Genomic DNA, 13626 nt, shown 5'->3' on the forward strand with positions numbered 1-13626 from the left:
CAGTTCAGAGACAGACGAATGATGCTAGAGAGCCTCTTCAGACTCTTCAATCAAGTCCATAAAATAGAGAGTGATTTGCAGCAATGAGAGCTGTCAGTTGTCATTTATCTTCCTCCTGCCCTCATATTGTGTCTTTCTTTGAAAGACAAAGCCTCATCCTGTGTTTAAAGTTCACTAAGAACAAACTGCTGATTGGTAAAGCATGCTGATCACAATTTACGCCTCATTAAGAGCTCTGGCGCGTAGCGGCACATCGTGTCCCGGTCATTAATCAGCCTGGATTCGGCTTTTGAAGAGCGGATGAATAACAAATGTTTAATCAGCAGTGGCTGCGCGGCTCCAGAGGACCGGGAACGCCTGGGAATCAAATCTGTTTTATTTACCAAAACCACATGAGAATGTTTAGATACCACCTTGAGGAAGAGAGAGAGAGAGAGAGAGAGAGAGTGAGAGAGAGAGAGTGAGAGAGAGAGAGAGAGAGAGAGAGAGAGAGAGAGAGAGAGAGAGAGTGAGAAAGAGAGAGAGACAGAGAGACAGAGAGAGAGACAGAGAGAGGGGAGGGATGGAGAAGAAGAGGCGAAAGATAAATAGAAAATACAGCTGCATGCAGAAATCACAGGGCCAAACTCACTGAGAGCAATTTAAAGAGTTCAAGGACGACTTGTTTACTCTGAGAGGAGAGAAAATTGTTAACTGTCAGTGCAGACTGAAAACACCCCGTTTAATCCACACAAGATGAGGAGAGAAAGGAATCAGTTCAAAGGTTATAAGCAAAAAATAAATAAAAAATCCATTCATCCATTGCTGCTTATCCAGGACCAGTTTCGGAGATTAATATTTAAATAAATTTAAAAACTGACAAAAAACTGATGACTTACTATGTTATATATATATATATATATATATATGACGGCTGAAAACAGTAAGTGCTGACCTTGACATTGGGTGTGTAGAGGTTCCTAAGAGAGGCCAAAGCAGCAGAAAGACCATCAGTGCTAAAGCTGATCCATAAGGCCTGAAGAACACTGGACGACACACCGCTCTTCTTACTTAGACCCTGCAAAGAAGCACACACATATACAGTATTACTATGTAGCATCTGGACCAGTCAGACACACAATTTCTTTAGCTATATTTAACAAATACTCTGTAACATCCCTCATTTAACAAACCAATTATGAGGGTCTATGGACCCTTCCCCTGAAATGCATCTAACAACTGGTTCCATAGCAGCCGATGATGATGTCACTGGTTTTATTGCCCAAAGAAATGTGGGCAGAGCACAACTCACAATTAATTTACTCTTAGGAAAGACACACAATGCCCATAAAAATTGACTCTTTCCTAATTAGTTCACAGGAAACCTTACTTTGAATGAAGACACACATCCTTCAGGTCACGGTGTATATTATTGCTGTTCTTGTATAGTGTATTTTGTATTGTATACTGTTTTATGCATGCTCATTCATGTTACCTTACATATACCATGTTTGGTCTCTATTTGTCTTCTGATGGTCTAATTGAGAGTGTATATTACATGTTTATACCTACGCAACATATTCATACTAAAGAACCTTTAATGGTGTGTGCATCGACACCTAATCAAGTCCTATATGCAAATTACCATGTCCTCACACAAAGGGTCGTAAAACTCTCCTGTGTTTCCAAACTCCCGCTGGGAATTTCTCATTGGACAAACCCATCTTAAGAGGTGTGAATGTTCTCAGGCCTCACATCAGTGACCCTCTTGTGCACAAATGACATGAGTTTCTGATTCTGCCTCGCGAACGAATGTCCCTTACGATTTTGATCCTCGCAACATGCTCTGATGCATTAATACTGAATGAAAGTATTTTCTGTGGCCAGGAAAGTATCCTTTCTTAGAGTTGATATGAAATTATGCTAAATGTTTGCTGGACAAACAGATTCGTTGATGGCAATTTAATTCTGCTACAGTTACTACTGGCAGCTCATGTAAATAATTAGTGGTTGACCAATATGTGTTTTTTGACAGCTGATGCCGATATCTTGGAAAGCAGTGGCCCGATAACCGATATAAAGCCGATATGATTTTTTAAATTAATATTATTATTAATATTTAATAAATTTGAAATCATTTGACAATGGATTTTTTACAAATAAATAAATATTTAATAAAAATATAATTAAAAAGAAACTAAACACTGTAACCAACAGGGGACTCAGTATTCTGGGAAGTTTGTGTTCACTGGGAATCATATTTTTCAAATAAACTCAGGGTAACCCTCATTTTACATAGAGTACACAGTGAAAATGACATGAATATGAAAGTGGGCAAATGCATAAAAAACAGTATAATTTGAAATCACGAGTTTATAGTTTAAAGCATTCAATTCACACGGACTGACCGTCACACAGAGAACACGAGATCATGCTGGATACACATGCACACTTCACAAGATCTCACAGCTGGATTTGACTAAGTTTGCAAGGTTTGTGCAATTTAAATGTTAATTAATTATTCAAAGATTTGTTTAAATTATATAAATGCATATTTGCTTAATTCTGAAGGCGAAAGAGAAAGTATTATAATGTTTGCCTTTCTATTAGTAATAGGCCTAATATAAAAGCAATCATTATAATACTTTCTGTATACATTAATTCCTTTGTTTAAAGGGGTGGTTCGGGATTTTTGACATCGGACCTCATTTTTAAGTCAGCCTGGTTGTTATTCATCAGTGGAGACATTTTTTTTTTTACATTATCCAGTCTTTATATTTGGATAGATAGCCGATGCTAGGCTAGCGCGAGTCAATGGGTATATGTTAGCCAGCCATTAAAAACCGTTTTACCCACTCCACAGTGCACCAAACGCAAATCAATTATAACACTAGACTATCGATGCAAATGTCCGTTGATAGAATAATGTTAGAAATCAAACTTACCTTTCATCACATTGCATTAGTTATAATTTGTTCCCTGTAATCATAAGCCTTGTCGACAGCAGCAGCGGAGTGATATTGATTACCTAGGCAACCGAGTGAGCCGGTCCACACATGACGCAAGTGTAATTACCTGCCGCTTGCACACTGATCATTACTAACCGGAGCAAAGTAAAATTCCGCAGCGGCTGAGAAACTAGCTCCTTTAGGATCATTGAGATGAAAGGTAAGTTTGATTTCTAACATTATTCTCTCAACGGACATTTGCATCGATAGTCTAGTGTTATAATTGATTTGCGTTTGGTGCACTGTGGAGTGGGTAAAACGGTTTTTAATGGCTGGCTAACATATACCCATTGACTCGCGCTAGCCTAGCATCGGCCAACTATCCAAATATAAGGACTGGATAATTAAAAAAAAAATGTCTCCACTGATGAATAACAAACAGGCTGACCTAAAAATGAGGTCCGATGTCAAAAATCCCGAACCACCCCTTTAACCATTCTATCTGATTATTAGACAGACTTCTATCCGTATTAAACAGAACTGTTAACGACAACAACAAACAAGAAAAAGAATGTGAGCACTGTCAGAATAAAAGTCAAATATCGGTCGATATATCGGCCTTGGCAATATATCGGTCGACCACTATAAATAATTGTAATTAATCATAATTAATTGTAATTATTTATACACATTTCTCTTAATTTAATACAACCATTATTATATCATAAATATAAAAATGCCTATTATAGATGTATGCATTTGTATTATAATTTAAATAAATAAATGCATATAGACATAAATAAATAAATCAATCAATCTCTGCGATTGATATGAGTTCACTTAAAATGTAAATTTAAAAATGCATTTACATGCCAACCATCTTGTAATGAGACTAATTTAGAAATATGTAGCTGAATCTGAAATCTGTTGATTAAACAACTAAAAGCAAAAAATAAGGCAGCCAATAATTTTTTGTACTGTACATTTGTCGTAAAAAATATTGTACATATTAACAGTACAAATGAATTACAGCTACATTACTGATTTGATAAATGTGCATAATTTAAGTGAATAAAAAATAACAAAAATGATCCTACTGATATAATCAATACAAGTATTAACATTATTTGCATTATTATTATGATTTTTTTATTTATTTATTATGTTTGTTTTTAAATTATAATTATATTTGCTATTGAATCATAAGTATTATATTGAATATGGTTGATCAGAAGGTGAACTGCTTTGTCATGATTAGTGCCAGTGGTGTTAATTAATTTGTCATAAGCTCTGTTTCTTGGTTATATTTCAACAGTGCTCCTAATTTTTCAACTGTTTTATAAATATTTTATTAAACTTATTTAGCTGTACGCATAGATCTCTTCAGACAGATGCATCAGGTACCTTGAAGATGTGTGCTTTCAGGATGTGGTGTCCCAACTCCATCGTCTGCTGCCTGTTTAACTTTTCCTCCTGCCTTGACAACATGAAGGCCATCAGTGCATGTCCACTCCTGCAGAGAAACACATGCGTTTATGACGGAAGAAGACGAGAAACAGCACTGACACACAAAAACTGACTGCAGAAACCCTCCTTCCTTCATATCATCTGCTCACTCTTGATGTTCATCACACGGGATTTTTAGCAATTTAATCTAGCAAATATTCTCATTCATGTCCTCGCTGACAGCAGAGGGGTGAAGGGTGAACTGGAAAGGCATGTAAGCTTTACAACTATAAAAGTTGTGGTTTTTAACATCAGGTTCACTTTTCATGTCAGTTTCTGCCTTTATAAATTCAGATTTATTTTAATGAAGGATCCATCGCATGTAATTAGGGTCAAACATTTTCATCTCTGAGACCAAATGAACTTCTTGTGAGGTAAACCTCTGATTAAAAATCTCTGTATAATGTAGTATTTGATGCAAGGCGCTGAAAGCTGTTGGCTTGCGTTTGGCCCGTCTGGAACGGTGCCCCTGTAAAACACAGGAGAAGGGTGGAATAGACTGGTGTTAATTAACTGAGCTTCATTAAAAGGCCATGCATGAATGCAGCTGGCTTTGATCAGCACCGCATTTCCTCTACATTAAACTCAATCCGTCGCCTTTCTTTTCCCTCTCATTCAGCAGCTGAATAACCAGGCAGGGAACTTTTTAGAAGTCCCTCTTTTTCAGAGCCAACTTTTCTAGTCTGGACTGCGAGACGGTTCAGAGAGGAGAGGGATCAATAAGACTCAGATGGACCAATCAGAGCAATGAGAACAGGAGAGGAACAGAATCCCAATGAGAACTAAAACTGGAGTCTACGATCACCACAGCTTATCAGCACCTCTAGAGAATGAGTAATGAGTGCAGTTTCTTATTCTGTGTTGACATTTTCCAGGAGAAACAAGACGTTTCTTTACTATAACATAAAAAAATTACATTTATAATGTGCATATATTATGTTTACATACAGTAAACTAATATCTAAGTAAAACTGTGCATATACTGTATGTGTGTGTGCATATATAATTGTAATAGTATAATTAACACCCAATGTGTATGTATATATATATATATATATATATATATATATATATATATATATATATATATATATATATATGCATTATATAATAAATATTTCAATTATTGTAATGACCAATATAGAAAAAATAAAGATATTTAAAATGTAAAAAAATTAAAATTAAAAATAAAATAAAACACTGATTTGTAAAAAAATCTTTATGGTTTTAAAAACTGCATTGTGTTCTTGCAAAATATTTGTATTTTAAAATTGGACAATTTTTTTTTGTTTTTGTAAGATTCACCTCTTTTTGTCTATATGCATTAATTTATGCATTAATGTATATAGTGTATATTATTTATATATGTAGTAAATAATTATATACATATATATATATATATGCATTATTTATGCATTAGCATTACACACACAAACATACAAAACACTAATTGTGTATAATAAGTAAAAAAATAAGTAAAAATATATACATAAAATAAAAAATAAAATTTAAAAAATGGAAATTGAATGACAAAAAGGTAAAAAACAAAATGTAATGAAAAAATCCTGATAGTTAAAAAAAATCTTGTTTTTTGTGTTTTTTATTTTAAATACCATTTCTTTTTTCAAGGATGAATTTTTTCTAAGTTTGTTTTACCTCCTTCTGTCTGTTATCAAAACTGGAGTAGTAATATATTTCAAAGTAATGAAATGAGAGGAAACTGGATGTTGCACAGGAATCTAAAATCAGCACTGGCTTTCATCATCTCCTCAAGCAGTTCATGATATTTCATTAGCTGACTGTGAAGACAGATCTGGCATCTCTCTCTCTCTCTCTCTCTCACACACACAAACACACACACACAGACACACAGACACATACACACACACACACACTCAGACGCACACACACACACACACACACACAAGCACGATCTGGTTGCGTCCAATTAGGAAACTCCTGCTCTTATTTTAATGAAGTCAGTAAATTCAACTGTGTGTCTGGAGCGGAACAGAGATAAGAGAGAACAACATCCTCTTATAAATGTCAAACATATGAAATAAATGAAATTGCTTTTTGTAATTTTTCAACTTTATCTGGAAGAATTTGATCTTTAACTTGTATAAAAATGCAGACCTGAACACTCAGTAAGACACTCAAGCTTCTAGCTCTTCTTTAAACTGCATGTCATTAGATCCTTCACAGTGTAATTTCAATGATTCTGCAGGTGATGTCAAATTAGGCACCATCGTGAAGATTGTAATGATTTTAATGTGCTTTCTATCTTGTCTTTGAGTTGTCGAAAGACTTATGTTTCATAAGCTTAGTGTTGTCAAAAGACCCGGTACTTTGGTACCAAGTCGGTACTTAAAAAATGAAAATGTGACGGTAGCAGGTTTCTTTATGTACCGGTGCTACCGAGGACCCGTTCAAACCATAGACAGTAAAATAAATGGACACAGCGACACCATTGGATTCAACGGAGACAAATGAAGTCAATTAGAAGCACGCACTTCCTGGGGGTCGGGCGTACTGCGCAGACTCAAACTGAGCTTGATGACAGAACATAAAGTTATTCGCTGTCAAAGTGACGCCAAAATGAATGGGAGTCAATGGAATGCTAACAGCAGGTGGGGGTCCGCTAGCCAGTGACGCTTGCAGTAATTTCAGCATCTGACATCTCAATGAGGACATAAATACATAAACAACATCACCAGAACTGTTCTGCATCACTTCACAAGCATTTTACCATTTCATTTGAGTAAAACCAGTGTCAATTTAAAGGTATTCATGGTAACCTGTCAAAACAGCCTCTACATTGCGAGTAAATCACTTGCATATGTGAATAAACTTTACTCTGGGCGACTTAATTATGTCTATTGTTAGCCATTGGCTAATAAATTCTTAGATTTTACTCGCCAGTGTGTGTGTGTTCAAGGCTATTATAAAATTGGCGCAGATATATTTTCACTCGCTGAACACTGAGCGCTTCAGAGTTCTCTCTCCATCAAGCGATCTGTACTTTTCAATTCATCTCAATGGACGCACAGTACACCTGTATTTGCCTCTTTTACTGTCTATGGTATTTGCCGAACTGTAAACTTTGTGTGAAGGAGCACGACTCGACTTTGCTTTGCTGATAGTGCTGATAGAGAGAGCGAGAGTCTTACCACGCTGAATCAACACGCTATATGTAAACTATATTCTTTGTTGTCTTCTCCTGTCAAAATAATGTAGTTCATTTAGAATTATTCATATTTTTCGAACAAGCAGAAGATATGCCGGTTTCTCCGGTAGTGGGCGGAGCTAATGCGCAAATGGCAATTTCATTGGCTGGTGCTCATCTATTACCATCCATGGTTTGATTTCAGCAAATCAGTTTGACCGAACGCAGACAACGTGATTAATATTCATGAACCAGCAGCTCATCAATCCATAGTGCATTGTATACTGTTAGTATGATAGTAGAATTAGTAGTAGTATTATCTTTTAATAATAATTAATATGATCTACAACCCGAATTCCGGAAAAGTTGGGACGTTTTTTAAATTTTAATAAAATGAAAACTAAAAGACTTTCAAATCACATGAGCCAATATTTTATTCACAATAGAACATAGATAACATAGCAAATGTTTAAACTGAGAAAGTTTACAATTTTATGCACAAAATGAGCTCATTTCAATTTTGATTTCTGCTACAGGTCTCAAAATAGTTGGGACGGGGCATGTTTACCATGGTGTAGCATCTCCTTTTCTTTTCAAAACAGTTTGAAGACGTCTGGGCATTGAGGCTATGAGTAGCTGGAGTTTTGCTGTTGGAATTTGGTCCCATTCTTGCCTTATATAGATTTCCAGCTGCTGAAGAGTTCGTGCTCGTCTTTGACGTATTTTTCGTTTAATGATGCGCCAAATGTTCTCTATAGGTGAAAGATCTGGACTGCAGGCAGGCCAGGTTAGCACCCGGACTCTTCTACGAAGAAGCCATGCTGTTGTTATAGCTGCAGTATGTGGTTTTGCATTGTCCTGCTGAAATAAACAAGGCCTTCCCTGAAATAGACGTTGTTTGGAGGGAAGCATATGTTGCTCTAAAACCTTTATATACCTTTCAGCATTCACAGAGCCTTCCAAAACATGCAAGCTGCCCATACCGTATGCACTTATGCACCCCCATACCATCAGAGATGCTGGCTTTTGAACTGAACGCTGATAACATGCTGGAAGGTCTCCCTCCTCTTTAGCCCGGAGGACACGGCGTCCGTGATTTCCAACAAGAATGTCAAATTTGGACTCGTCTGACCATAAAACACTATTCCACTTTGAAATAGTCCATTTTAAATGAGCCTTGGCCCACAGGACACGACGGCGCTTCTGGACCATGTTCACATATGGCTTCCTTTTTGCATGATAGAGCTTTAGTTGGCATCTGCTGATGGCACGGCGGATTGTGTTTACCGACAGTGGTTTCTGAAAGTATTCCTGGGCCCATTTAGTAATGTCATTGACACAATAATGCCGATGAGTGATGCAGTGTCGTCTGAGAGCCCGAAGACCACGGGCATCCAATAAAGGTCTCCGGCCTTGTCCCTTACGCACAGAGATTTCTCCAGTTTCTCTGAATCTTTTGATGATGTTATGCACTGTAGATGATGAGATTTGCAAAGCCTTTGCAATTTGACGTTGAGGAACATAGTTTTTAAAGTTTTCCACAATTTTTTTACGCAGTCTTTCACAGATTGGAGAGCCTCTGCCCATCTTTACTTCTGAGAGACTCTGCTTCTCTAAGACAAAGCTTTTATAGGTAATCATGTTACAGACCTGATATCAATTAACTTAATTAATCACTAGATGTTCTCCCAGCTGAATCTTTTCAAAACTGCTTGCTTTTTTAGCCATTTGTTGCCCCCGTGCCAACTTTTTTGAGACCTGTAGCAGGCATAAAATTTTAAATGAGCTAATTAAGTGGATAAAAATGTAAAATTTCACAGTTTAAACATTTGCTACGTTATCTATGTTCTATTGTGAATAAAATATTGGCTCATGTGATTTGAAATTCCTTTAGTTTTCATTTTATTAAAATTTAAAAAACGTCCCAACTTTTCCGGAATTCGGGTTGTATTACTATTTTTTTTTTACAGAAAACCCTCAATGACCAAAATATCTTAAGTATCACCACCAGTCTTAAGTTCAGTTAAAATGACAAATATGCATTCATTAAAGGTTAATTTTTACATAAAGGCATTGTGCTAGAAATATTAATATTATTTAGTAAAATGTATGTGATACTGCTACTACTGTTAATTAAAAATTAATCACACAATATTTCTTCCATGTTTTAATTTTAATAGCAAATCCCCTTTATTTACCATAAAATAAAACGTGTTTAAATTTCAGTAATTAAAAGACAAATTAAATTTGGGTGAAACTTGTTTACTGTTTTTCATAATTATATTACTTGTAGAAAAACTTTAAACACAATTGTAAATAAGTATAAAGAATGGCATTGGTTTTATTTTTAGTGGTAAAAAGTTTTTTTTTTATTATTAGCATATTTTTGTGTTTTGCCGTGGTACTGAAATTGGTACCAAGAACCGTTGATTTTCACTGGTATCGTACCGAATACTGATATTTTGGTACCGTGACAACACTAATTAGACTCCTTAGACAAGTGCTCTTGTTTTTGTGACATATCAGGACACAACTCTGTATAATGTCATGGGTATGACACAGGTATTACAAGGAGAGGGTGACATGAGGACATAACCCATGTCCCCATTTTTCAAAACGCTTATAAATCATACAGAATGAGTTTTTTGAGAAAGTAAAAATGCACAAAGTTTCCTGTGAGGGTTAGGGTTAGGTGTAGGGTTGGTGAAGGGCCATAGAATATACAGTGTGTACAGTATAAAAACCATTGTGTGTGTGTGTGTGTGTGTCTATGTATATATATATATATATATATATATATATATATATATATATATATATATATATATATATATAATTGATATCAAAACAATATAATCATCATCATGATCATCATCATAATTATTACTATTAAAAGTATTTCAGTTTGAAATTATAAACTGATGGTTCCTATTAAATTGTATTAATTGTATTAAATTACTTATAATAAATCTGAATTACTTTTTTGTTCACACACACACATATATATATATATATGTATATATATATATAATTATTTTATCAGCTATTTTTAATATTAATATTATTTCACAAGTATTATTATTTTTATTACAATTATTAAAACATTTCTTTTTGAAATGATGATGGTTCCTTTTTATGACTTATTTATCATTACTATAATTTTATGGCATATATGAATGTGATTTTTTTGAACATATTACTTTTGAATAAATTAAAAATGTTATTTTAGATTAAGAAAAGGAAAATATATTAAATAAATATATATTTACATATAATCAATGTAATATTTTAAATATTATAACTTCACATTTATTAGTTTATATTATTCATATATAATATAAAGTTACAAAACGTCAACATTACTGTAATTAACTATAATCTAGATGCTGAAAACCGTACACAGTCCAGTTTTCCCCTCCACTTTCTAAGACACTTGTTAAAGGTAGGATTGTCACACAGTGAACTAGGTATTGTAGTCCAAATTCAAAATACTGGAGAGGGGTTTTTTCACCCGTCCCCTCCTCCTCAAACTTTACACACAGGCAGTTTGCCAGATTGACAACACTAACAGGAATGAGTGCACTCGACGATGAATGAAAGGAAATAAGATGTGTTTTCCGCCAACTGGTAACCTGGGGAGCCAACATACAATTGGGTAAACTGGCAGTGGGCGTGTTTCACAAACCAAAACAAAGACTGACATTCTGGCCCGGAACGCACACTTTCAAAGAAGAATAACTGACTGTAGCATTGTTTTTCAGCTTAACAAGTATGATAACTTAGCATGTTTCTTAAATATCTGCAAACATATTATGGTATTTTTATGCTTTACTAGAGTCAAAATCTTCTTTAAGACACAGGACTGAAGCTCACCTGGGGTCACACAGGAAGTCGGAGCTCTCTCCATCCGCTCGCCACACCAGCCACTCTCTGAAGGACGGGTGGCAGAACATCCGTGTCTTATCCCTGCGTTTGATGAGGAAACACGACAATGTCTCCATCCTCTGCTGGAAGTCGTCCCACAGCAGCTCTCCTCGCTCGCTGCCCGCGTTCAGCGCCTGAAACAGCTGCTCGTCCGTCATGGGGTGAAGGGACGCCAGTGCCACGTTGAGAATGGGAATGGCACGCTCGAACGCAGAGTTGCTCATGAACTTCATGTTGCACTGCAGCAGATAGAGCTCTGACAGAGACATGGGCACCACCTTGTAGCCGGCGCTCTTGATGACCAGATGACCCTTCTCAAAGAGGTCAAGGGTCAGTTTGAGGTACAGGTAGGAGCCCTGGCTGCGGGAGATGAGGTGGGAGCTGACTCTGCCCACGATGACGGGGTCTGCTTTGGTGTTGAGGGAGATGTTGTTAAGGATGTTCTGGCTGCTGTTGATGCGGTGCTGGATGTAAGCATTCAGGTCCGTCCCCATCTCCTTGTTGTCTGGGAACTCGTCCAGACTGATCTTGGAGAAGGGCAGCAGACTGGTGATCTCCTGTAAAGACAAGATGGAATACAGAGAAATACAGCCAAAACTTTTCCCACTGGTTTTCTCTAAAGAGGACAATGTTGATTCCCGACTGAAGTTTTGAATTCAGTTGAATTAGCTTTTTTTCTCCCATGAGAGCTGTAATTTCAGCATATTAGAATGATTTCTGAAGGATCATTCATGTGAGACTTTATATATGGAGTAATGGTTGATGGAAATTCCGCTTTGCATCACATAAATTATATTTTAAAGGATTTTAAAATAGAAATCATTAATTAATATTGTAATAACATTTTGTTATTAATAATTTCTTTCAAAACAAAAGAAAACGTACTGACCCCAAACTTTTGGAAGTAGTTTATGTAAATAGTTGTTTATTATATGTATGGTAATATCAGTGCACATTAATAAAAATATGATTAAATAAGAATCTTGCTTGTTTTATTTGGTTAAAATAAAACATTTTAAAATATTTTAACTATAGTAGATTTTTACTGTGTTTAATTATTTTAAATCACCAGTCTCCAGTGGCTGACTGGATATAAAAAATGTGCATTTTACATCATTTCAGAGCATATACATTAATCTCAAGATATATATAATATAATAAATATTGTCAAAAGGATGAAAAATATTGTAAAGTCCAACTGAGCGAGAACGCCAGACTAGCTCTCCTCACTCAAAGTGACAGCTGAAGCAGAACGCATACGGAGGCTTTCATGAGTACAAACACACACACACACACACACACCTATATATATATATATAAATATATATTATTTTGGGGAGAAATATGACTGATATTCAAAACAATATCTGTCTATCATTATATTTTAATACCTTTTTATATCAATTTTTTATAACAATGTAAAAAAAATGCGTTCATAATGTAAACATTTTATGGATCATTTCTATTTCTTTTGATTTGGGGGCGAAATATGACAAGAAAAAAAAGTCTCTTGAAATTGAGTTTTTAATGATAATTCACTACGGTAAAACAAACCATATTTACCCTTACTGCGGTCAAAGCTTATTTAATGTCATATCATCCATCATGTGTAGTTTTGTTAATGGTTTTGAGGATGAGGCTGTCACTCAATCTATCCATCGCTCTAATTGGACTAGACATTCTTTTCTAGTTAAGTCTATTATTTATCTCCATGTGATTTGGTGCATTATCACTTGTGTTTAACATTGGTTTTTGCAGCTTTAGATCCGGTATATAACCAGGTCTCACCTGAAGGCTTGTTCTCACAGTGACAATCAGTTTGAGCCAGTTGGGGAACTTGGAGACAATCTTGATGATGAAGGAGGCGACGGTGTCACCATAGTCTGGTTTGTGAAACTCCGCCTCGTTCAACCCATCAATCAAGATGATGCAATCTTTCTCCGCAATCTTCCTCTCTAAAAAATACATTCAGACACAGGATTTGAAAATATCCATTAATAAATGGTCAAATGCCAAGAAAGAGGTGGAAAGGGAGCACTTCACACTACTTTAGACATGAATGTAGAGTCCAGCTCTTGATGTGCAACAGCTGGTTATGTGCTT

At 35.6% G+C, this 13626-nt stretch overlaps 1 protein-coding gene across 2 annotated transcripts in view; it reads right to left on the reverse strand.

The window, feature by feature from the left end:
- Positions 1-13626, reverse strand: part of LOC132153213 (protein TANC1-like) — a 155735-nt gene that overhangs the window by 18737 nt on the left and 123372 nt on the right. For both annotated transcript variants that reach the window (XM_059562561.1, XM_059562560.1), the window contains exons 12-15: positions 13312-13478; positions 11473-12080; positions 4332-4440; positions 935-1057 (exon numbers count right to left, since the gene is read on the reverse strand). In XM_059562561.1, coding sequence (XP_059418544.1) covers positions 935-1057; positions 4332-4440; positions 11473-12080; positions 13312-13478 — 1007 coding nt within the window. The remainder of the gene's footprint in view (positions 1-934; positions 1058-4331; positions 4441-11472; positions 12081-13311; positions 13479-13626) is intronic.

This window comes from Carassius carassius, chromosome 11, assembly GCF_963082965.1.
Source record: "Carassius carassius chromosome 11, fCarCar2.1, whole genome shotgun sequence".
NCBI classification, from domain to species: domain Eukaryota; kingdom Metazoa; phylum Chordata; class Actinopteri; order Cypriniformes; family Cyprinidae; genus Carassius; species Carassius carassius.